Source organism: Carcharodon carcharias, chromosome 1 (genome assembly GCF_017639515.1).
Source record: "Carcharodon carcharias isolate sCarCar2 chromosome 1, sCarCar2.pri, whole genome shotgun sequence".
NCBI classification, from domain to species: domain Eukaryota; kingdom Metazoa; phylum Chordata; class Chondrichthyes; order Lamniformes; family Lamnidae; genus Carcharodon; species Carcharodon carcharias.
The window spans coordinates 196,592,196-196,616,355 of NC_054467.1; the positions used below are offsets into that span (position 1 = coordinate 196,592,196).

The following is a 24,160-nucleotide window of genomic DNA, read 5'->3' on the forward strand; positions in this document are numbered from 1 at the left end:
AAGGACAATTATGAGGGCATGAAGGCAGAGTGAACCGGCAAATGAGGTTAAGGGATAGGGCCATAGAGATGGAGTGGCTTACTATTAAAGGAATATTTCAGACTACGCAGAATAGATGCATTCCAATGAGAAATAAAACTTCCAAGGGGAGAACTCACCATCTGTCGTTAACTAAAAAAGTTAAAGACAGACTCTAACTTAAACAAAAATTATGTAATTGCACAAATATGGGTAGCAGGTCAAAAGATTAGATAATATAAAGAACAGCAAAAAAGAGAGAAAAATTATGAGTACAAGAGGAAGCTAGATGGAAATATAAAGACAAATAGTAAGAGTTTCTATAGACATTTAAATAAGAAGAGTTCTCAAAGTGAGTGTTGGTCCTATAGAAAGTGAGTCTGGAGAATTGATAATGGAAGTAAGGAGATGACAGGTGATTTGAACAGGTAATTTGCTTCGGTTTTCACTGTAGATGATGCAAGTAACATCCCAGACATGGCTGTGAATCAGGAAATGGAAGGGAGGGAGGAACTTGGTTAAATTGCAATCACCAGAGAAGTGGTATTGAACAAATTATTGGGGCTGCAGCCTGACAAATCCCCAGGTCCTGATAGCTAGTAAAATAGTTGATGCGTTGGTTTTAATTTTCTAAAATTCCTTAAATTTGGGAAAATAGTGAATGTAACCCTTTTATTCAACAGGGGAGGGAGATAAAAAGCAGTAAACTATAGGTCAGTTAGCCTAACATCTGTCATAGGGAAAACGTTAGAAGCTTTTATTAAAGATGTTATAGCAGGGCACCTGGAAACATTTAAGACAATCAGGCAGAGTCAACATGGTTTTGTGAAAGGGAAATCATGTTTAACCAATTTATTGGAGTCCTTTGAAGGAATCACATGTGCTGTGGGTACTGTACTTAGATTTCCAGAAGGCATTTGTTAAGGTGCACATCAAAGGTTATTGCAGAAAATAAAAGCTCATGGTGTAGGGGGTCATATATTGCCATGTCTAGATGATTGGCTAACTAACAGGAAACAGAGGGTAGCCATAAATGGGTCTTTTTCTGGATGGCAGGATATGACGAGTGATGTGCCACAGGGATCTGTGCTGGGGCCTCAACTTTTTACAATTTATATAGATGACTTGAATGAAGGGACAGAAGATATGGTTGCTAAATTTGCTGACAACACAAAGATAGATAGGAAAATAAGTTGTGAAGAAGATGTAAGGAGGCTACGGGTTAAGTGAATAGGCAAAGACCTGGCAAATGGAGTATAATGTAGGCAAATGTGAAATTGTCCATTTTGGCAGGAAGAATAATAAAGAAGCCTATTATCTAAATGGTGAGAGATTGCAGAGCTCTGAAATTCAGAGGGAACTGGGTGTCCGAGCGCATGAGTCACCATGCAGGTACAGCAAATCTAATAGAATGTTATCGTTTATTGTGAGGGAAATTGAATACAAAAGTAGGGAAGTTATGCTTCAATTGTACAAGGCACTGGTGAGACCATATCTGGAGTACTATGTACAGTATTGGTCTCCTTATTTAAGGAAAGACTAAATACGTTAGAAACAGCTCAGAGAAGGTTTACTAGACTAATATTAGAAATCAGCAGGTTGACTTGTGAGGAAAGGTTTGACAGGTAGGCTTGTATTCACTGGAATTTAGAAGAATAAAAGGTGACAAAACCTTTAAGATCCTGAGCGGCCTTGACAGAGTGAATGTGGAGAGGAAGTTTCCTCTTGTGGGAGAATCTAGAACTAGGGGTCACGGTTTGAAAATAAGTGGTCGCTCATTTAAGACGGAAATGAGGAGAATTTTTTTTCTCTGAGGGTCATGAGTCTTTGGAACTCTCTTCCTCAAAAGGCAGTGGAAGTAGAGTATTTGAATATTTTTAAGGCAGAGTTAGACAGACTCTTGATTAACAAGGGGGTAAAATGTTCTCGGGAGAGGCAGGAAGTTACAGTCAGATCAGCTATGATCTCATTGATTGACAGCGCATGCTTGAAGGGCCTAGTGGCCTACTCCTGCTCCCTAGGCCATATGTCCTTCCTTAAGTAAGGAGACCAAAACTGTACAAAACAGCATCTAGATGTGGCCTCACCAATACCCTGTGCAACTGTAGCAAATGTGATGAAACTCCGATACATACCTTTTAAATCGGCAGTCGGAGATCATGAACTTGGGTCTCCTGCATTTGCATCAGCTGGGAAATGGCCACACATGCGCAGTTTGTGTCTTTTTATGCTCTTTAGGCCGGGAACCGGCCCTGCACGGTTGTGCAGAAGAAAGGAAGCAAGGAAGTGAAACAGCGCAAAACTGCAGGTCAGGTAACTGGAACTGCAGTGCCGTTCCAGAGAAGGTGGCCCAGGGAGCAGGACATGCGGAGGAGGACAGGGAGTGGTCCCAGAAGAAAGTCCCACCCAGGAACAAACACAGGGATCAGGAAGAGGGGCCAGAAGTCAATTTTAAGAAAGGAGCAGAACGATAGGCTCCAAATTAGGAGAGCTGTGAGGAGCAGACTTGAAGCGAAGCGGGCTTGAGAGAAGCCCTGAAGATCCAAGGAGGCAGCCGAAGGTTGGTGACTGCCTACTTGGGGCTTATTAGAGCAGTGTTGTTTTGCTTGGCACAGCCAAAGCTCTGAAATTGTGTTTGGACGATGAAACTTGAGTGTACTCTGAGATCCAGGGAAAGGAATCTCAGAAGCTGAGATTGAAACCCTGGAGGTGGATCCATGTTGAAGCCATCCAATTGGGACTGATGTTAGAAGAGAATCCCAAGGCAAGTTCTTCAAATGTGGTGATTGGAAACCATTGTGAGAAAGACAAAATTTCCATGAAACTGGTTGGCTCAAAACGTCTGGATGGGCTGTGGAGAAATCCATGGAATCTGCTTTGGTCACATCTGTCACTTTGTAGTGTGGTACATCTAACACTACAGTTCACTTATTAATTCACGTGTACCTCATACTTATCCTAAATATTGAAGTATAAGATAGATATTGTAAATTGTTTTATCTTTCTGAATTTGTATGTGTCTGTAGAAATATTGCTGGGTTAAAGGAATAGTAAAAATTTGAATTATCTTGTGAGATTGAGATTTTTTCCAACTTTTTTGTCTGGTGTAATATAGTTCATTTTTCTTGTTTTTGTCTGGTGTAATATAGTTCATTTTTCTTGTTTAATAATTTTTTGTGTGTTATAAGTTCATCAGCAGACTCCTGTGAATTTGTTCAGTAACCTTCCTCCACGGTTTCAAAAGAAATGTTAGGATCTATCAAACCAGGTTTCACTCTGGGATCTGACTTATCCAATATTAGCATTAGGTGGGATTGTAACACAAAACATTCCTACTTTTATATTCCATTCCTCTTGCAATAAATGACAATATTCCATTTACTTTTCTAATCACTTGCTGCATCTACATACTAACTTTTTTGTGATTCATGTACCAGGACACCCAAACCCCTCCGTACCTCAAGAGTTCTGTAATCTCTCTCTATTTAAATGATATGCTGCTTTTCTATTCTTCAAAGTGGACAAGTTCACATTTTTCCACGTTATACTCCATCTGCCAAATTTTTGCCCCCTCACTTAACCCATCTATTTCCTTTGCAGACTCCTTATGCCGTCTCACAACTTAGTGTCCTACATATTTTTGTGCCGTCGGCAAATTTCGCAACCATGCAGCCGGTCCCTTCATCCAAGTCATTGATATAAATTGTAAATAGTTGAGGCCCCAGCACTGATTGAGGGGCACTCCACTCGTCACATCTTGCTAACCCGAAAATGACTCATTTATGCCTACTCTCTTTTTCCTGTTAGCTGTTCTTCAATCTTTAATGGGAGGTGGGCCTCGCTGGCTCAGCCAACGTTTGTTGCCCATCCCTTTTGCCCTTGATAAGGTGGTGGTGAGTTAACTTGAACTGCTGCAGTCCATGTGATGTAGGAACACCCACAGTGCTGTTAGGAAGGGAGTTCCAGGATTTAGACTCAGCGACAGTGAAGGAATGGTGATATAGTTCCAAGTTAGGATGGTTTGGAAGGTGCTGTTGAAGTTGCCTTGGTGAGTTGCTGTAGTGCATCTTGTAGATGGCACACACTGCTGCCACTGTATGTCGGTTGTGGAGAGAATGACTGTTGAAGGTGGTGAAGATTGGGTGTCAGTCAAGTGGGCTGCTTTGTCCTGGATGGTGTCCAGCTTCTTGTGTGTTAATGGAGCTGCACTTATCCAGACAAGTTGAGAGTATTTCATCACACTCCTGACTTGTGCCTTGTAGATGGTGAACAGGCTTTGGGGAGTCAGGAGGTGAGTTATGTCTGTAGAATTCCCAGCCTCTGACCTGCTCTTGTAGCCACAGAATTTATATGACTAGTTCAGTTCAGTTTCTGGCCAGTGGTAACCCCCATGATGTTGATAGGTAGGAATTCAGCAGTGGTAATGCCATTGAATGTCAAGGGGCGATAGTTGATTCTCTGTTGTTGAAGATGGTCATTGCCTAGCAGTTGTGTGACGTGAATGTTACTTGTCACTTATGAGCCCAAGCCTGAATATTGTCCAGGTCTTGCTGCAGATGGACACAGACTGCTTCGGTATTTGAGGAGTCGCGAATGGTGCTGAACATTGTTCATCAATGAATATCCCCACTTATGATTTTATGATGAAGGGAAGATCAGTGATGAAGCAGTTGAAGATGGTTGGGCCAAGGACACTACCCTGAGGAACTCCTGCAGCGATGTCCCGGAGCTGAGATAATTGACCTCGACCAACCACAACCATTAACTTTTGTGCTAGCTAACTAACCTTCTTTCCATGTTAATATGCTACCTGCTACACCATGAGCCCTTATTTTGTGTGGTAAACGAGACTCGAGTCACATGCAGATCAGACCAAAGAGGGAGGGCAGGTTTCCTTTAATAGTCACTTTTTTCGATGTCATTCCATAAATTACCAAATTTATTGAATTTAGTTTTACAGGTGGCCATGATTGGATTTGAACTTTTCGGTCTCTGAATGACAAGTCCAGCCCCATAACCATTAAGCTGTTTAACCAATTTATAACCAAATTATCAACTTGTACTTCATCATAGGTTTCTGTTCAAATAATGCAGATAAATTCAATATTAAACATGGAAGATAGAGCACACACAATTTATGTAATACTTGACTCACTTTTGGTTTTGAACACTGATACATTTCCAGGCCCACCTCTACTAGTGCTGGTTCAAAGCCCTGTTCACATAGTCATCCAGGGATAAACACGTAATTAAGCACCTGTCCTGGTTTTCTCCAAATGTTATGATTCTAGCTTAGACGAGGACCAGCTTAAAATTGAGATTCGCCAATTTGCAATTTTCAAATCTGTTTTAAAAATAAATAAATAAATAATTTGCTTAGAATTAAAATCCATGGTGGCATTCAATTCAAGCAGGGTCGCAGTACAATGCAATAACCAGAACAACGATGAGAGGATGAAGGTGAAAAGGAGGTAATGCAGGAAGAGGGAAGTGATGGTGGGAAGGAAGTGAGAAGGAGTGGAGATGGAACGAAGTGAAGGAGCTAGGAGGAAGGAGGAGAATGGAGAACTGAGAACAGAGGGCAAAAGTTATTCAGGAGTGCAAAGCAGAGCACAGGAATATGCAAATTGAGATGGGTGGATGCAGAAGTGTGCATTTTAAAAATGTCGGTCATTGCTGCAATAGGAGCTGACTGGCCAACTAATCAAAGACCCATTGGAAAGCTGGTCATTGGATGCTAAGAACATAGGAATAGCAGTAGGCCATTTAGACCCTTGAGCCTGTTTCATCATTCATTGAGATTATGATCTGCACTGAACTCCAGATACCTGCCTTTACCCCATACCTTTGGATTTAAAATTAATCATTATTCTACCGTCATTTGTTGTTTGCGGAGCTAGGTTCCAAACTTCTACCACCCTTTGTATGTAGAAGTATTTCCTAATTTCACTCCTGAAATATCTGGCTCTAATTTCTAGACCATGCCCCTGAGTGCTTGATTCCCCAATCAGCAGAAAGTCTCTTCCATCTATCCTATCAATTCCCCTAAATATCTTGAACACTTCAGTGAAATCACCACTTAACCTTCTAAGTTCCAGGAAATACAATCCTAGGTTACGTAATCTTCCCTTGAAGCTATACCTTGGGGTCAAGGTATCATTCTGATAAACCTACGTTATGCATCTTCCAAAACCAATATACCCTTCCCAAGGTGTGGTGCCCAGAACTGCTCACATTACTCCAGGTGTGGTCTAACCAGGGTTTTGTATAGCTGAAACATGACTTCAACTCTCTTGTATACTGGCCTGGTAGATATAGATATGATTATTTTCTGTACTGATGACATTTTAATGATCTACATACCTGGACCCCCAAGTCTCTTTGGACCTCCAGTGCTTGTAGCTTTTCACCATTTAGAAAATACTCTGTTCTATCCTTTTTAGATCCAAAGTGGATGCTCTCACATTTGCCTACATCTGTTTGCCACAGTTTTGCCCATTCACTTAATCTATAGCTCTGAAATTTTATGCTTCCATCCAAACTACTTACAGTGCTACTTGCCTTTGTGTCATCAGCAAATTTGGACATGTGGCTTTTTGTTCTATCATCTAAGTTGTAAAAAAAATAAGATGAATAGCTGAAGCCTCAAAACAGATCCTTGAGGGACATCACTAGCCCCATTATACCCATTATCCCGCCTCTGTTTCTTGCCATTGAACTAACCAGGTTAATGATTTGCCTTCATTTCCACGGATTTCAACTGTAAACCTAAAGAAAAGCTGCCAGGGTGTTATGGGGAAATCATCCAGGAAAGTTGTGTAGACCAAGATGTATTTTTTCTAAATGGTCGTTTGGTAGTACAGAACTTCAATATTGCTGAAAATGAGACATTTTCTCAAAGCTTTTCATCTTGTACTCATCAGGACAATCGCTAGAGTACTAATTGTATTCCATTGGTATTCTTGCGATTGTCCTAATGAGTACGAGATGAAAAACTTTGACAAAATGCCTTTTTTCAGCAATGTTTTTTTGAATTGAATTTACTTATAAACATTAATATTTACCTTCTTGACTTGTCTACATCAACATAGCTGCTAATATTATGCAGGTTCAAAGATTTGTGTTGCTCATTAGTGTTACTCTGTGGCCTAGCCTACAGCTGCATGCAGAATTGAACAGGTTTTTAAAGTAACTATTAGTTCTTCGCATACTATGTAGCGCTTAGTGCATCTAAATACGAAATAGGAGCAGAAGTAGGCCATTTGGCCCCTCAAGCCTGCTCTGCCATTCAACCTGATCATTGCTGATCTGTTTATGCTTTGAATTCCACATTCCCATCTTCTCCTGATAACCTTTGATTCCCTTGCCTAACGAAAATCTATCTTACCTCTGTCTTAAAATATACAATGACCCTGCCTCTTATGCAGATGATACAAAGACAAGTGGAGGGACAGGTAGTATTGAGGAGGCGGGGAGGCTGCAGAAGGATTTGGGTAGGTTAGGAGAATGGGCAAAGAAGTGGCAGATGAAGTACAACGTGGGGAAGTGTGAGGTCATGCACTTTGGTAGGAAGAATACAGGCATAGTCTATTTTCTAAATGGGGAGAGAATTCAGAAATCTGGAGTGCAGAGGGACTTGGGAGTCCTAGTCCAGGATTCTCTTAAGGTTAACTTGCAGGTTGAGTTGGTAGTTAGGAAGGCAAATGCAATGTTGGCATTTATTTTGAGAGGACTAGAATATAAAAGCAGGGATGTGCTGCTGAGGCTTTATAAGGCTCTGGTCAGACCACATTTAGAATATTGTAAGCAATTTTGGGCCCCGTATCTCAGGAAGGATGTGCTGGCCCTGGGGAGGGTCCAGAGGAAGTTCACAACAACGATCCCAGGAATGAAAGACTTAACATATGAGGAACATTTGAGGACTCTGGGTCTATACTCGATGGAGTTTAGAAGGATGAGGGGGGATCTGATTGAAACTTACAGAATACTGAAAGGCCTGGATAGAGTGGACGTGGGGAAGATGTTTCCATTAGTAGGAGAGACTAGGACCCGAGGGCACAGCCTCAGAGTAAAGGGAAGACCTTTTAGAACAGAGATGAGGAGAAACTTCTTTAGCCAGAGAGTGGTGAATCTAAGGAATTCATTGCCACAGAAGGCTGTGGAGGCCAGGTCATTGAGTGTATTTAAGACCGAGATAGATAAGTTCTTGTTTGGTAAGGGGATCAAAGGTTACGGGGAGGAGGCGGGAGAATGGGGTTGACAAACTTATCAGCCATGATTGAATGACGGAGCAGACCCGATGGGCCGAATGGCCTAATTTCTGCTCCTATGTCTTATGGTCTTTGGAGGCACAGAGTTCCAAACCCTCTGAGTCAAAAAAATTTCTCCTCATCTCTGTCCCAAAAGGGCGACCCCAAATTTTAAAACAGTGCCCCCTAGCTGTCAACTCACCCACAAGAGGAAACATCCTTTCCATGTGTACCTTGTCAAGGTCCTTCAGGATCTTATATACTTCAATCAAGTCACCTCTCACTTTTCTAAACTCCACTGGAAATGAGCCCAGCCTGTCCAACCTTGCCTCATCAGACAACCCATTCATTCCAGGCATTAATCTACTAAACCGCCTCTGAATCGCCCCCAACGCATTTACATCCTTACATAAATAAGGAGACAAAAACTGCACACAATATTCAAAATGTGTTCTCACCAATGCCCTGTATAACTGAAGCCTAACACCCTTACTTTTATGTTCAATGGAACAGGATACTGCCACCAAATGACAAGATTTATTGTAATAAATTTTGCAACAGACTTGGGAGTTTAGTTTGAAATGGATTGTTGCAACCCCATTGACTTTTAATATAATAAATAATGAATGAAATTGAGGAATTACTGTCAGTAACGTTCATAATTAAACATATAGGGAGATAGTATAACTCACTCAAAACCTATTCACTTACACAGAATTAAAATCGGGCCCACGTGATCAGGGTGAGATCAGCCTTTTGGCTTCTGCTCTTAGTTTTCAGTTTCTTTCCTGAAGTCGGAAGATTATGCTTCCTCTTGGATAAAAAAACAACAATGATGTGATTAAGGAATTCTGCACCTTGGGAGAATCGGATCTGATTTGGATCACTGTGTGGTGATGTCTACTCGTGTTCCAGTGTGCTGCCTTTTTTGTTTAATTAAAATGTTATGAATGCCAACATTGAAATGTTTGCCATTTTCTCGAAGCACACTTTTGATTTTAAGTTTTATAAAGCTTCAGTTGCAGAATATGTCTGTCAGTGCACGTGGTTATATAGCCTGATGGTATTTATTTTGTTTATTTCTTGTAAACTTTAGGACACAGCGACAGCCATAGTCGTAATTTACCAACTCTTGTGAAAGATATCAGTAGTGTTGGCCAAGTAGCTTGTGGCAGCTCCCATACTATTGCTGTGTCTCAGGATGGACGAACAGTGTGGTCATTCGGAGGGGGAGACAATGGTAAGTTAAGCCCACCTTCTTTCTTTATTCAGCAGAAATGTTGGAACCTTTGTAACTTGTGCACATAAAGTCATAAATATTTTTGAAGGTGGCTGGAGAAGTTGAGAAGACTATTTAAAAAGCATATGGGATCCTTGGCTTTAAACATAGAGGTATGAAATACAAAATTAAGGAGGTTATGCTAAAGTTTTACAAATCATCAGTTAGTCCCCAGTTGCAGTATTGTGTTCAGTTCTGAGCACCATACTTCAGGAAGGATGTCAAGGCCTTGGTGAAGGTGCAGGAGCAATTTACTAGAATGGTTCTATGGAAGAGTAACTTCAGTTATGTGGAGAGACTAGAGAAACTGGAATTGTTCTTCTGAGAGTAGAGTGATTAAGGGTAGAGTTAACAGAAATCTTTAAAATCATGAAGGGTTTTGAGAGAGAAAATAGGGAGAAACTCTTTCCACTGAAAGGAGTGTTGGGAACCAGGGGACACATTTGAGATGATTAACAAAAACGTCAGAAGGGAAATGAGGAAAATTGTTATTGCACAGCGAATTTTGATCGGGAATGCACTACATAAAATCTTGATGGAAACAAATTCAAGAGTAACTTCAAAGAGAATTGAATAAATACTTGAAATTTTGAAAGGAAAAATTTACAAATCTATGGGAAAGAACAGCGGAGTGGAACTAATTGGATAGCTCATTCAAGAGCAGTATAGGCATGATGTCTGGAATTGCCTCCTGTGCTGTATGATTCGATAATTTACTGTATTAAACAAAGCAACCTTTTAGGGCATTTTGATTTCATGCCTTGAACAACATTTCTGCCTACATACAGGTTCAGAAATCATCTTTGCTAATAAAATGTTTGAGCTGTGTTTTTAAACCCTGAAAAAAATCAAATCATGGTAACATTAACTTTACATCTTATACATTTTGGAAATTCTTGTACTTCTTGGTGGGGAAAGAATGTCATGGTGATGAAGGACAGACTAGTCAAAACTTTGAGCATACTCTAGATGGATGTATGTTTTCCTGTCGCATGAAGAGAAATAAATCCTGTTCAAACCACATGATAAAGTGCCCCGTTGATGTCTTCTGGATATACCAGTCAGAAGAAGATTTTGGGTCCATTTAGTCTGCCTATTCGCAGTTTAACCTAGCATTTCTAATGATCTTGCGTCCCATTTGTTGGCAGGAACCTGTTTAGTTCCTTCTTGAAACCCATCGACGTTTCCATATATTTCTCTTTTATTAAATAATTCCCTTTGCTTTTCATTTTTCCTTTGTTGTCCTTTTTTTTTCAAATATGACTTCTTATATTTAAATTCTGTATACAGCAGAAGAGCTTACTTGGATCCAATTGGTTGAGTCAGTCATTTGAGTTAGCCATTTTGCTATTTACCATCCTGATCTGAATGGCAAAAAAAAAAATTTAAAGCTGTGAACAATATTGATTAATGCTGAGTTTTTGTCCGCTTTAAAATGCGTTCCAAGGTTGCCAAAAGATCTCAATCTAAGGATTGAGGTAATAATAGGTGCTTTTTTTTCCCATTGGCTCATCATCTCAATGTTATGCTGTGTCATTTTTCATAGGAAGCTGCAGACTTTGAGCTGGATTTTATGCTCCCCCACTGGTGGGTTTGAAGATGGGGAGGCTCATAAAATCCAGTGTGTCATTATCCCGCTGCCTACCCGCCTGTCCCAAATGTGTATGAAATTTTACAGGGCATAGGGGATGGAGGCATCAGGCGGCCTGCCTGCCATTGGGCCTTTTGAGGCCTTTAAATGACCAATTAATGGCCACTTAAGGGCCTCACCCCACCCCTGCCACTGTTTTAGCCGCAGCAGGTTTGAGGCCCATGCATGTGAGAAGCCTGGCAGTTTTAGCTACCCGGGTTGCTGTTGGGCAAGGGGCGGGGTGGGAGGACCTCCTTTGTGGGACCCCTGTGCCCATTGGAGGCAACCCCCGCAAGATCACACCCATCATTTCCCTTGCCACGGCCTGCCAGCCTGATCCTGGCAAAGTTCTCCCCCACTTACCTTGGTAGCTAGCTCTAGTGATGATCTCAGACTACCTGTAGTCCCAGCAGTGGTCACCACTTATGCCTGGCGCTGCTGGGACCGCAGAGTTGCTGTCCATTCGATTGGCCTGCAGCTCTCTGATGTGAGACTTCCTGTTCCAGAGGGATGGAAATCCCATCTCCAGCCTATTAACAGCCAACTGACAGTCAAATGACAGCGGGGCAGCCGTTCTTCCATTGGCAGGCTACCCACCTATTTTTAGCTGGGGCGGGTGCAGGGTGGGTGGGACCTGTAAAATCCAGCCCTTTGTGTTAAAATTGTTCTATGTATTTATAGATGTACATCAAAAATGTAGCCTATATTAAATGGGTTCTAATAATCACAGTGTTCGTATCACAAATTTAATCTCGGTTAACTATCAACATATATGAATTTATTGGATAGCTTGTTCAACAATATTTACCATTATACTTGTAGGACAAATTCTTGCTCTGCCCAGCTCCCAGAGGTACTAAAACATTTAAGATTAATACTCTTTTTGTGCATACGATTTCAGTTGTTTAAAAATATAATCTAAAATTTGCTCTTTTTTTAAACAAAGTTAGAAGGTTGCAGAAACAAGCCGTGCAAAAATTGTTTGATATCATTAATTTTTTTGGTTGTCACTTCCTGACCCATACCCTAATTAGAATAATTCTGTAATCTTAGGTAAACTTGGTCATGGGGAAACTAACCGAGTGTACAGACCAAAGGTAATTGAATGTTTACAAGGACTGTATGTTAGGAAGGTGTGTGCTGGGAGCCAGTCTTCACTTGCATTGACTTCTGCTGGACAGGTAAGAGATAGCTGATTATGAATGAGGGGTAATTTAGTGGCAGATTTATCAAATGCTTGTGTGGATTTCTAAACTGATATTGTATATGTAAAATCTGTAGAGAATCACCATCATCTTCGCAGCACAGATGGTGCCAACAAAAGGGGAAAGCTAATTTCACAGATATTTGTTTTTGAATAATAAAAATGTGACTAAGTATTTTCAGTCTGATAATGGCATGACAACAGTCATGGAAAGTGAGTTTTTTTTTATTGTACAATACACAAATGATTGAATATGAAAGGGATTGCTCTCCCCCCTCCACCTTATACTGTCCAGATTTTAATTTGATGCTTGTGGATGAGATTTTAAAATGTAAACATGCAATCACCTGTGGCATACATTTTTATATATAGATGTACTTCAAAAATGTAGCCTACGTAAAATTGAATCCAGATTTCAGTGTAGAAGAACACTTGTGCCTACTTATAGGTGAATCGAAGTTGCTTTTGAGTTCAGTTGTATACATAGTATTTAATGTAAAGTAAATTTTTCAGAAGGGTCACTAGACACCCTGCAAACATATTCTGGTTGTATCCTACAAGCAACTTGAATGCTAAATTTATTGCACGTGCAAATTATTGGGATGGCAAATTATGAAGAAAAGCATTTGTAGATTGGCTTTGAATTTGGATTTTGGAAGCAGTGTGAAAGTTCTGAAGCTCAAATCCATGCTCCAAAGTTTCAAAAGCTTTACTATTTTTGGATTTAACTCTCATTCTGCTGCATATATAGGATGATCAAAAAAATCCTTGCTCAACTTTAATAACTTAGATGTAGACATGATGGAAGCAAAGAGTAAATGGCATATGAAAGCATAATTCATGGTTTTTTAATATTGTTTAATATCATTACTGATACTACTGTCACCACTTTCAATCAGTTTCAGTATCTTAAATGAAACAACCCGTGTCATCAATGTGAGTTGGCGTAGTTACTCTCTCTCTCCCCCCACCCAAACCCCCCCCCCCCCCAACACACCTTAAACCAGCTTATATTTCACCCCTTTCTTGGGCTCACTCAAGTTCTGTCGAAGGGTCATGAGGACTTGAAACGTCAACTCTTTTCTTCTCCGCCGATGCTGCCAGACCTGCTGAGTTTTTCCAGGTAATTCTGTTTTTGTTTTGACGTAGTTATACTCCAGTAAGTCCCTGTTTTAATTTGCCCTGTTTTACGTTGGTCAATTAATAGGGCCTGTATTCTTGTTTGGCATTGGGAGTTTCGTTTTAATGCTGTTTTGCACTGACAGGTTGTGTGACCCAATCGGCACCATTTGGATTGGCCTCATCAGCTTCCTGACCTCCCTATCACCATCAACCTTCCCTCTCGCTGCTGATGCCTGCAACCCTCCAGCTCGAAGCTGCCTTTCCTGCTTCTCACTGTTCATCTCAAGAGCCCTTGCTCATAGTGGGAGTTCAGGAAAGGGAGGTGGAAAGTGTGAGTGGTGGCAAGCTCGAGCAAAGTAGAAAGAGTCAGCAAATTTCTTTTATATTTTAAAATGTATTTTATTTTAGAAGCTATTTTGTTTGAGAATAAAGTAAGTTAGCAATGTGAAGTCTTTCAGCTTACAGGATATAATTTTTCTTGATGGAAAAGGTCCTATAGAACCAAACTTACATGTTATAATGAGAGAGTCTGACGTGCTTAACATCGTTTCATTTAAAGTCGTACTTTTCAGGAATGCAACTACAACGTTGACTGACTGTTAAAATGTAGCCTGTGTCCAGATTGCTTCAGGTAATTACAGTGAGACTTCCAGGAAAAGATGGTCTCACTTTGTTTCACTTTGGAGTCCACCTGAACCTTATTGTTGGTGTGAACTTGAAACTACTTCACAGAAGTACTAAAATTGAAATGTAAATGCACCAAAAGTGAACCGTTTTCTATTATTAGCTCCAGTAGGCAAGAGTCAAATTGCCAATCAATTTGAGTTTTGTTCTTGCTACAGATTTAATATTATACATGATGCATCTTTTAATTCAGTATATTTTTGCATATTTTGGAAGAGGTAATGGTAACCTAGTGGTCTATATCTATTGGAGCTTAGAAAAATGAAAGGTGATCTAATTGAAACATATAAGATCCTGAGGGGACTTGACGAGATAGATACCGGGAGGATGTTTCCACTTGTTGAGGAGACTAGAAGTAGGGGACACTTTTTAAGAATAAGAGGTCTCCCATTTAGAAGGAGATGAGAATTTTTTTTCTCTCAGAAGGTCGTTAGTATGTGGAATTCTCTTCCCCAGTGAGCAGTGAAGGTTGGGTCATTGAATTTATTCAAGGCAAAGTTAGACAGATTTTTGATGGACATGGGAGTCAAGAGTTATTGGGCAACAGACAGAAAAGCGGGACTGACATATGAGGAGAGATTGAGTTGGTTAGGATTATATTCGCTGGAGTTCAGAAGAATGAAGGGAGATCTCATAAAAATCTATAAAATTCTAACAGGACTGGACAGGGTAGATGCAGGAAGGATGTTCCCGATGGTGGGGGAGTCCAGAACCAGGGGTCACAGTCTGAGGATACGGGGTAGACCATGTAGGACTGAGATGAGGAGAAATTTCTTCACCCAGAGAGTGGTGAGTCTGTGGAATTCGCTACCACAGCAAGTAGTTGAGGCCAAAACATTGCATGTTTTCAAGAAGGAGTTGGATATAGCTCTTGGGGCAAAAGGGATCAAAGGATATGGGGAGAAAGCGGGAGCAAGCTATTGAATTGGATGATCAGCCATGATCATAATGAATGGTGGAGCAGACTTGAAGGGCCGAATGGCCTACTCCTCCTAGTTTCTATGTAAGTGAAATTGAGACCACAACCAGATCAGCCATGATCTTATTGAATGGAGGAGCAGGCTTGAAGGGCAGAATGGTCTATTCCTGGTCCTAAGTTCTTTGTTGCTATGTTCCTATGAAAAAATGTTTACACAGCATTAAAAACAACACTAACATTACAAGATTGAGTCCTGCTTCCATATGCCATTTAGTGTGCGCATATCCAAAGTTATTAAATTTTAAAGTTGCACAAGCACTTTATTAACAGCTCTTATGAACTAAACGTAAATAGGGCCTTGTGTCTCAAATATCTGTTTTGAATTTGCTTTTGAAGACCAATGACTTTCTATTGGTCTTCACAGTAGAGGAAGAGGATATAAGTACAAGAAATTCTAAGAAAATTAAAACTGAGTCAAGGAAGGTAATTTACTAATTTAATACAAGTTTTTAAAAAAATGGTAATAGAGAAAATAATGAGACCAGAGATAAATGAATCTCCAGGGCCAGACTGTTTCCACCTCAAGGCATGTTGAAAGAAGGAGGAGTGGAAATTATAGAAGCTGTAATCATGAACTTCCAAAACATTCTTGATTCAGAGATTGACCCTTGGAATGAAAAATTGCTAATGCCACTCTATTATTCAAGAAGTGCGAGACAAACTAGGAAATTATGTTACTTTGTTGTGAGAAAGTTACCAGAATCTGTTATTAGAGATGGAGCAACTGAAGAATTCAACAAGTGTGAACTGATAAGAGAGAAGCAACCTGAATTTATAAAGGGTAATTTATGTCTCATGAATTTGGATGAATTTCTTGAGGTGGTAATTAAAGCGGTAGATAAGGGAGTGTCTGTGAATATAACTTAGGTCCTAAGCGGACTTAAGGTTCCACTTAAAAGACTGTCTATAAAAGTAGGAAAGGACAATCCTACCCCAGTCTATATTTGGATAATTGAAGTCTCCATTATAATTACTCTAGAATTCTTGCACCTCTCTAATTTCTTCACAAATTTGTTTCTCTACATCCCTTCCACTGATTGGTGGTCCATATACTACATCGATTAATGTATTGCACCTTTTTTATTCCTTACCTCAAGCCAGAGAGATTCCGCCTTTGACCCCTCTGGAACACCCTTTCTCTCCAGTACCGTGATGCCATCTTTAATCAATACTACCACTTCTCCCCCCACCCTTTCTTTAACACATTTAAAAAAGAGCTATAGGCCTTGGGGGATACCACTGCACACTTACCTCCAGTCTGAAAAGCAGCTATTCACCATTACTCTTTGGTTTCTGCCTCTTAGCCAATTGTGTATAATCATAGCTGCTACCCCTTTAATCTTGTGGGCTTCAACTTTGCTAAGAAACCTCTTATGTGGTATTTGTCAAAATCCTTAAGAATAGAAAGTTAAGGAGGAGAGAGGCCTGGGGACATACGTGTACAAATCGTTGCAGGTGGCAGTGCAGGTTGAGAGAGCAGTTAAGGCATGAGGAATCCTAGGCTTCATAAATAGAGCCATAGTGTACAAAGCAAGGAACTTATGGTGAACCTTTGTAAAACATCGATTCAACCTCACCTGGAGTATTGTCATTTTCGGGCACCACACTTTAGGAGGGATGTTAAGGCACTAGAGAGGGTGCAGTAAAGACTTACGGAAATGATTTCAAGGTTGAAGAACTTCAGTTACAAGGATAGGTTGGAGAAAATTAAACTGTTCTTCTTAGAGAAGAGAATGTTGGTAAGAGATTTGATAGAACTTTTCCAAATCATGAGGGGTCTAGACAGAGTAGAAGGTGATTAACTATTCCCATTGGCAGAAAGATCAAGACCAGAAGTCATTGATGTAAGGTGAGTGGCAAAAAGAACCAAAAGCAACATGAGGAAAAACATTTTTATGCAACAAATGGTTAGGATTTGGAATGCACTGCCTGAGAGTGTGGTGGAGACAGATTCACTCATGGCTTTCAAAAGGGTATTGGATAATTGTCTGAAGAGAAACCATTTGCTGGGCTACAGGGAAAAAGTGGGAAAGTGGGACTTTTTTTCTTTCATTCAGGGGTGTGGGCTTCACTGGCTGGGCCAGCATTTATTGCCCATCCCTATTTGCCCTTGAGAAGATGGTGGTGAGCTGCCTTCTTGAACTGCTGCAATCCATGTGGTGTAGGTACACCCACAGTGCTGTTAGGAAGAGAGTTCCGGGATTTTGACCCAGCGACAGTGAAGAAATGGTGATATATTTCCAAGTCGGGATGGTGAGTGACTTGGAGGGGAACTTCCAGGTGGTGGTATTCCCATCTATCTGCTGCCCTTGCCTTTGATGGTAGTGGTTGTGGGTTTGAAGGTGCTGTCTAAGGAGATGAATTGCTCTTGCAGACAGCCAGCACAGGCACAATGGGGTGGAATGTCCTCCTGTGCTGTCACCATTCTATGATTCTGAATGAGGTGTTTAAGATGATTAATGGATTTGATCAGGTAAAAGGTCCAATCTGCCTTTACTTTAGCACTGTCAACTGTTCATACCCTTGTAGTATTGTAATTGCATTTTTATGTAGCTATGTAACGCTAGAAAGCAAGTAAAAAATCAAATCTAGAATGTTTTATAAAGGATTAGTTTTGTCAAAAACGATGTGGATTGTTTATACTCAAAGCATTATGTACTGCAAGGTATTAGATTAATTCTATGCCAATTTATGTTTTTCTCTTGCTTCAGGTGTTTGCTTGGGGCTGTGGCTCTTGCCTGGGAAGTGGTTCTTCAGAAACTACAGCTCTTAGACCACGACTAGTTGAGGAGCTGAATTCAACCAAAATCATTGATATTTCTTGTGGTGATAGTCATTGCTTGGCTCTAACACATGGTGAGATGCAAATTTGGCCACAGTTATACTCCAGCATTCTAAAAAATATTTCTACAAGGATTGCATAAGTGCTATCACAAATAAAAAATTGAATTCCATATCCAGCATTGAACCTGGCCATTAAATGCATGTGCCAATGAAACTGGAAGGCCTCAGGAACTTAACAGGATTTTGAGGCTATGGAATGCAATACTGGAATTAATGGTTGGAGCAGAGAACATTTAAGAATGGGTTAGACATGTGATTGAAGGAAAAATGGGTACAGTTTTAAGAGAACAGGGTGGGTACATGGGATTAGGATTATTCATAGTGTGGAGGAGAGGCACCAGCGTGGACTGGTTGGGCCAAACAATGAGCTTCCACATTGCAATTTCTTTGTAACTGTGAGTCCAGGAGATTGGAGAATGGCTATAGCCAGAGCTGAGATCTTGCCTGTTAGAACACCCTTCCAAACAAAACGAATGATCCAGTTTTCTTAATGTATTTATTTGCCATGTAATACAATACATCTAATTTCATTGGGACAGAATATGGGCAGATATAATCAAATCAATTTTGAGAGGAAAAAGATAGCATACAATTCCTATTCAAGGAAATATTCAAGTATTTAATTTTTGTTTACTGGTGGTTAATAATGTATATGTGAATTTAGATTTTAATGTTAAAACTTTAGTTATTCTATTCTTCCATTTTAAAGTTATTTTCTTTCATTTTTGGTCATGAACGAGAACAGACAGCCAAAAACCCCTGCACATGGTTGACTGCAAATATGTCACTTTTTCATCAGGCATGTGTTCCCTCTCATTCCCATGAAAAATTGTGTTACGTCGTTCAACAACTCTCTGTCAGTGATTTTCGCCTGGTCTTGTGGGAAATCACTGCTATTCCATTATATATTAAAAACAGTGGGTAGCCTTAAGATTCTAAAAACATAAGTCAGGAATGTGATGAATGCTCTCCACTTGCCTAAATAAGAGCATCTCCAGCAACACTCAAGAGGCTCACCATCATCCAGGACAAAGTAGCCCCCTTGATCATCACCCCATATAGTACCTTAAACATTCACACACATTCACAGTGGTACAACATGGCTGCAGTGTGTATCATCTACAAGATGCACAGCTGCAATTCACCAAGGCTTCTTCAACAGCATCTTCCAAACTTGTGACCTGTAAGACGTGGAAGACATGGGCAGCATGTAGAATGACAATGGTAGCATAGAACACCACCATCTACAGGAACTCTCTAATTAACAGCACCGTGGTTCATGAAGGTGACTCATCGCTACTTTCTCAAGGGCAAGTAGAGATGAGCTGTAAATAACGTCCACGTTGTGTGAATTAATCTTTAAAAAAAACCTGCTGCTGTAGGTAATAGGACTGTACCTAACAATTTTGTGACAGTTCCTCACACAAACTTTATAAATTCTAATGTTTCCTGCAAGACACGTGTTTAAGTCCCAAAATATGCCAAATGAGCAGAAAAAATGTAAAATATAAAACTGGTTAGAAGGCATGTGTCATCACAGAGCAGGGAAAGGAAAATCAGCGAATGACATATCAGTGAGCCACGTTGAGTTGGTAGACAAACCCGATGCCTGGTCTGTAGAAGATGAATTTCCAAAGGGGAATAATGCAGCAAAGCAATGGATTATGTATTTTCATTATTTCACTCAGCAACAACAACCCACATTTGTATGAACCTTTAATGTAACAAATGTCCCAAAGCTTTTAACAAATGGAATCAAAATATGGTCAACCAGCAAGATATGGAGAAGGAGCTGGGTTCAAATTACATGGGGCATTGGCAAATTTGCCCTCAAAAGCTACCAGAAAGCCCATGGAAATGCAATCATGCAGGCGACCAATGAGAGAAAAATTTCCCCCATATGTGGGGGAGACAGAATTTATGACGAGCTGCTCCTCCAATCACAGATTTGGTTTCTCTCATGCTGCTGCTCCAGCTCCCCCAAACACAGATTCTGTTTCTCTCATGCTGCTGTTCCGGCTCTTCCAATCACAGGTTCTGTCCCTCCCGCTCTTACTATCCTCCAGAGATGGAATCTGTGATTGGAGGAGCAGCAATGGCAGGAAACCTGGGGCTCTGACAGACCAGGGCTCATTCTGTGCTGGACTAGCAGCACTCACAGTAAGAGAGGAGGCTTTACTTCCTTCTGGACCTGGACAGGAACCCTTGCTCCTACTTGCAATCTATCTCCTCCTTCTCTGGGCACAATACAGGGCAGGATTTCCCTGAACTCCACTGTCATCCCCTGAACTCCACTGTCATCCCCAACCTCTATCTAAACATAAACAAAAATACCTGGAAAAACTCAGCAGGTCTGACAGCATCTGTGGAGAGGAATACAGTTAAAATTTCGAGTCTGAATGATTCTTCATGGTCCCACCTGCTAAGTCCTAAGTGAGGGGATTGACAGTAGGAATGATTGCAAGGCTTTGCAAAGGGACACAAGCACCATAAGCCCAATAGAATTGTGTGTCCACAGCAACTATGCACCCCAGCAGAACTCACATTTCCAATAAGTGTAGCTAAAATAAGTGAAGCAAAAGTGAACTATTTTAAAAGAAATGCCCATTTTTTTTTACTAGTGCACTTCTAATGGAGGAAAAGCTGCTCAGAAACAAAACATTACACCACACAGGAAGTTTATTATTTTATTATTATATTCAAATTATGCAATAAGTCACTGTCCATTTGATACCACAGGTCAAGTTTTGTAATGGTAGAAACTCTAGCCTAATTAAAAGGTAAAGTGTGGCAGGAGGCAAGAAAAGCTATCTCACAATATAGGGGTGGAAAAGTTATTGAGTGAAATGCCCCAGATATTTATGCCAGAGCCTCCTGATTTACACTAATAACCCAGACTGAGTTTTAATGCTAGTGAACTAAGTTTGAAGTTTGAAGTTGGAAGAGCAGAAGAAGTCAGAAGGCATCAAAATCTTAGAAGGGCAACAAAGCAGCATTTAGATATGAGTAAACAAAGTCCAATACAGCAAATTAAATTTATGTAGCATCCTTAACATAACGAAACAGTATGCGAACAAGCCACATAGGAGATAGTCGATCAAATGACCAAGATCTTGGTGAAAGAGTAGGTTTTAATGAATATCTTAAAGAAGGAAAGTGAGGTAGAGAAATGTGAGGTGTATGGAGGGTATTCCAGAACTTGGGGTTTAGGCAACTAAAGGCATGGCCACCAACGGTGGAATGTCTGAAATTGAGGATGCACAGGAGGCCAGAAGCAGATATCTTGGAGGGTTGTGGAACTGGGGAAGATTTCAGAGATAGGGAGGGGTGAGGCTATGGAGGGATTTGAAAACATGGATGAGAATTTTAAAATCAAGGTGTTGCTTGATTGGGAGCCAACTTAGGTCATTGAGCACAGGGGTGATAGGGGAACAAAACCTTCTGAGAGTTAAGATACAAGCAGCAGAGTTTTGGATAACCTTAAGGTTATGAAGGTTAGAATGTAGGAGCCAAGCCAGGAGGGTGTTTGAATAGTTGAGTCTAGAGGAAATGAAGGCATGAATAAGGGCTTCAACAGATTCCAAGTTTGAAAGATTTAATAATATATACCAAAGACTGTGTATGTATGTGTGTGTAAATATATGTACTACCTTATCTATCTAAAGAAGGAAACCCAAAAAAAAAATCAAAAATCAAAAAAATCAACAGAGGTAATGATACCATGTGATTGCATTATCTAACAAAGGAGTTAATGAGAATGAAAACGGAGCCCGTGAAAACCAAAAAGTAGCCTTGAGAAAATCTCCAAGAAGAGTCCTTGTGGGGGGGGTGATATTTTGACCCCTGAGAAGAAGTGACCAAGAGATTAGTCAAAGAGGTAGGTTTTAGGGAAAAGAGGGAAGTGGAGACACAGAAAGGCTTAGGGAGAATATTTTAAAGAAAGTGACTCAAGTTACATCTATTAATGGTAGGGTGAAGATGTGGGCTGTACAAGAGGACTAAGCCAAATGTTTTGGTGGGGGTAACATTGCAGGAGGTTACAGAGGATGGCGGGGTGAGACCACTGGAGAGATTTAAACACAAGGATGAGTTTTTAATTAGATGGATTGGAGGACTAGGACCAATGTGTCACCAAGGACAGAGGTGATAAGCAAGTGGGACTTGGTCAGAATGTAGATCACAGAGGTGAAAAGCCAGTGTCTAACCCACTGAGACACTCAGCCCTAGAACCAGTTCACTGTCATATTCTGTAAACAAAGATGTATTTAAACTTTTTGAGATATTCCTTTCTACAGTCTTACCAGTGGTTGGGAGGGGGGAGGGGGGTGTGCCTTCAGCGGTGTTGGGGAGACCACCAGGTAAACTATCTCATCGACGGAGGGCTGGCCGAACCTGCCCCTGACTTCACTTCCCGATTTTGAGGGCACAAGGTCATTTAAGCTGCCCTTTTTATGTACCATCTGTAACTGAAGCCTGTAACAGAATATCTCTTTGTACTTATTTTAATAGATAATGAAGTTTATGCTTGGGGCAATAATGCAATGGGCCAGTGTGGACAGGGACACACATCGACTCCAATTGCCACACCAAAGAAAGTAATTGGTTTGGAGGGAATACCTGTACAGCAAATCACTGCAGGAACTTCCCACAGCCTGGCTTGGACAGCTGCACCAACTGATAGGTAATGAAGTAACTTTACAGTTGTATAGGCTATAAAGTAAATAATCAGTTGGGCACAATTCTTTGCAGTTTCAAAATATGTTTATAATTCTAAAACTCATGTAAAATATATTTTTGAATTTACAGTACTAAAAATTAATGAATGTAGGAAAAGTCGAGGAGAAAAGTCAGTTGAAGATCATCACTATAGTACCCTAACTCTGATCATTGCATGCAGCCTATTTTTGAATGTCCTTTGTAGTTTTTGCTCATGTTTGAGATCAGTTTTGCTGCTTTTCTTTGCACCCTGTTCAGCTCTTGTACACGAGTTTTGTGCTATGGTGACATGATGGGCTGAGTTTTACCAGGCCTATTAGGACAGGCTGGGAGACGGAAGGCAACACATGGTATCCCCAATATCTTCATGCTGCCATGCCATTTTGCCAGTGGCGGAAAAGGTTGCAGATGGCATGCCCACCTGGAGCCCAATTGAACCATTTAATTGGTCAATTAAGGGCCTCTGCTGGCATTTTACCAGTGCTTGGGAACCCTCAGCTGTCTGGGGAGACCAACAGGTAAACTCTGTGACTGACAAGAGGCATGGGCATACCTGCCCCAGTCTCCACTTACTTGATTTTGAGGCACATGTTCATTGATGTGTCTATATGGCAACATAGAAATATAGGAACAGGAGTAGGCCATTCAGCTCCTTGAGTCTGCTCCGCATTTAACTAGATCATGGCTGATCATCTATGTCAGAGCCATCTTCCCGCACTATCCCCATATCCCTTGATGTCATTGGTATGTAGAAATCTATTGACTTCTGCTTTGAACATACTCAGTGACTGAGCAGGTGCAGGTGCAGGTGCAGCACCAGCAATGGCAACCACAAGCCGTGGCATATGAGGACTGGCCATTGACCTTAAAAGGACGGCAGCCCTAGCAGCAGCCACTTTATTGGCTGCCACCAACAAAATGCAACCCTGAGTCTAGCTACTGACTAAAGGTAGGGTCGGCCACCGCTTTCAGTGCTGGTGGCAGGATCCCTTGCTGCCTACATAAACTTCAGCCCTTCAAATTAGCCTTGGCAGTGCATTGTAAAACCCAAACCTGGCATATCATAGAAATATGTTCTTATTATTTGTTTTTTCTTATTGATCACTCAGCAATGGCACATTCAGGTGCAGAGTAAAACCTCTTGTACACAATCTCAACAACATACTTCCCCCAGTGCTCCATTGTGGCTTGTTATTTTTCCGTTGCTCACATCAATCTTCTACGTCGATGTCTAACTCTTGCTCACAAGGAGACTGTCACCCATGACTTTTATCCCATCCAACTTTTAGAGCTGACCAGCCAATGTCTACTTATTGTGCACCTACCACTTAATTACTTAACTATTTTCTTAGATATGGAAAGTAGTGAGTTATCTGTCTCATGGGTCATTTCCTTGGTCTCATTCAAAGCTTGCAAAACAAAAATTGTTCGGTGC

The 24,160-nt window shown here is 40.7% G+C and overlaps 1 protein-coding gene across 10 annotated transcripts in view; it reads left to right on the forward strand.

The window, feature by feature from the left end:
- LOC121285080 (probable E3 ubiquitin-protein ligase HERC1) overlaps window positions 1-24,160 on the forward strand; it is a 436,191-nt gene that overhangs the window by 73,564 nt on the left and 338,467 nt on the right. For 9 of the 10 annotated variants that reach the window (XM_041201223.1, XM_041201218.1, XM_041201210.1 and 6 more), the window contains exons 7-10: window positions 9,364-9,507; window positions 12,230-12,357; window positions 17,877-18,021; window positions 22,519-22,690. In XM_041201223.1, coding sequence (XP_041057157.1) covers window positions 9,364-9,507; window positions 12,230-12,357; window positions 17,877-18,021; window positions 22,519-22,690 — 589 coding nt within the window. Of the gene's footprint in view, window positions 1-9,363; window positions 9,508-12,229; window positions 12,358-14,100; window positions 14,134-17,876; window positions 18,022-22,518; window positions 22,691-24,160 lie in introns of those variants that run through there. The other variant, XM_041201284.1, reaches the window with a different exon arrangement.